Source organism: Pterocles gutturalis, unplaced genomic scaffold (genome assembly GCF_000699245.1).
Source record: "Pterocles gutturalis isolate BGI_N339 unplaced genomic scaffold, ASM69924v1 scaffold10140, whole genome shotgun sequence".
Classification (NCBI taxonomy): Eukaryota; Metazoa; Chordata; class Aves; order Pterocliformes; family Pteroclidae; genus Pterocles; species Pterocles gutturalis.
In genome coordinates, this window is record NW_010138233.1 from 2,704 (window position 1) to 3,094 (window position 391).

The 391-nt window shown below is 65.7% G+C and overlaps 1 protein-coding gene across 1 annotated transcript in view; it reads right to left on the minus strand.

Moving 5' to 3' along the window:
• Nucleotides 1-243, minus strand: part of DPH1 (diphthamide biosynthesis 1) — a gene marked incomplete at both ends in the record, with an annotated part of 2,936 nt that extends 2,693 nt beyond the window's left edge. Inside the window, 1 exon segment of the mRNA XM_010082911.1 lies at nucleotides 175-243. Within this exon segment, the coding sequence (XP_010081213.1) occupies nucleotides 175-243 (69 nt within the window).
• Between the last annotated feature and the right edge of the window lie 148 nt (nucleotides 244-391).

A 391-nucleotide genomic window follows, 5' to 3' on the forward strand; every position in this document is an offset into this window, starting at 1 on the left:
CCTCTCTGGCTCGCGTCGGCTGCGGGCAGCTGCCTGCCTGGCTCTGGGGTGGTGGTGGGGGTGCACTTGGGATGCACCGTGGGGACAGATGGTCCCCAGAGTACTGTGAGAACTGGGGTGCCCCTACCATGGGGTTGTTGGGGCCCAGAGTGGGTGCCCGTGGGCTGCCCGTACCTGTAGGCAGGTATCCCCGGGTTGGCGATCATGATGGACTCCAGGTGGAAGCGCCCGTCGCCCAAATACCTGCCGAGAGGGGAGGGAGAGCTTGGCATGCGGGAAACAGTGGTGCCCATCCATGCTCCCGCCGGTTTTCCAAGCCATGGTGTGCCGAGATGGCAGCAGCCTGAACTCCCACCTCTGTGCAGCCACCCCGGCACGCTGGGGTGCAAGA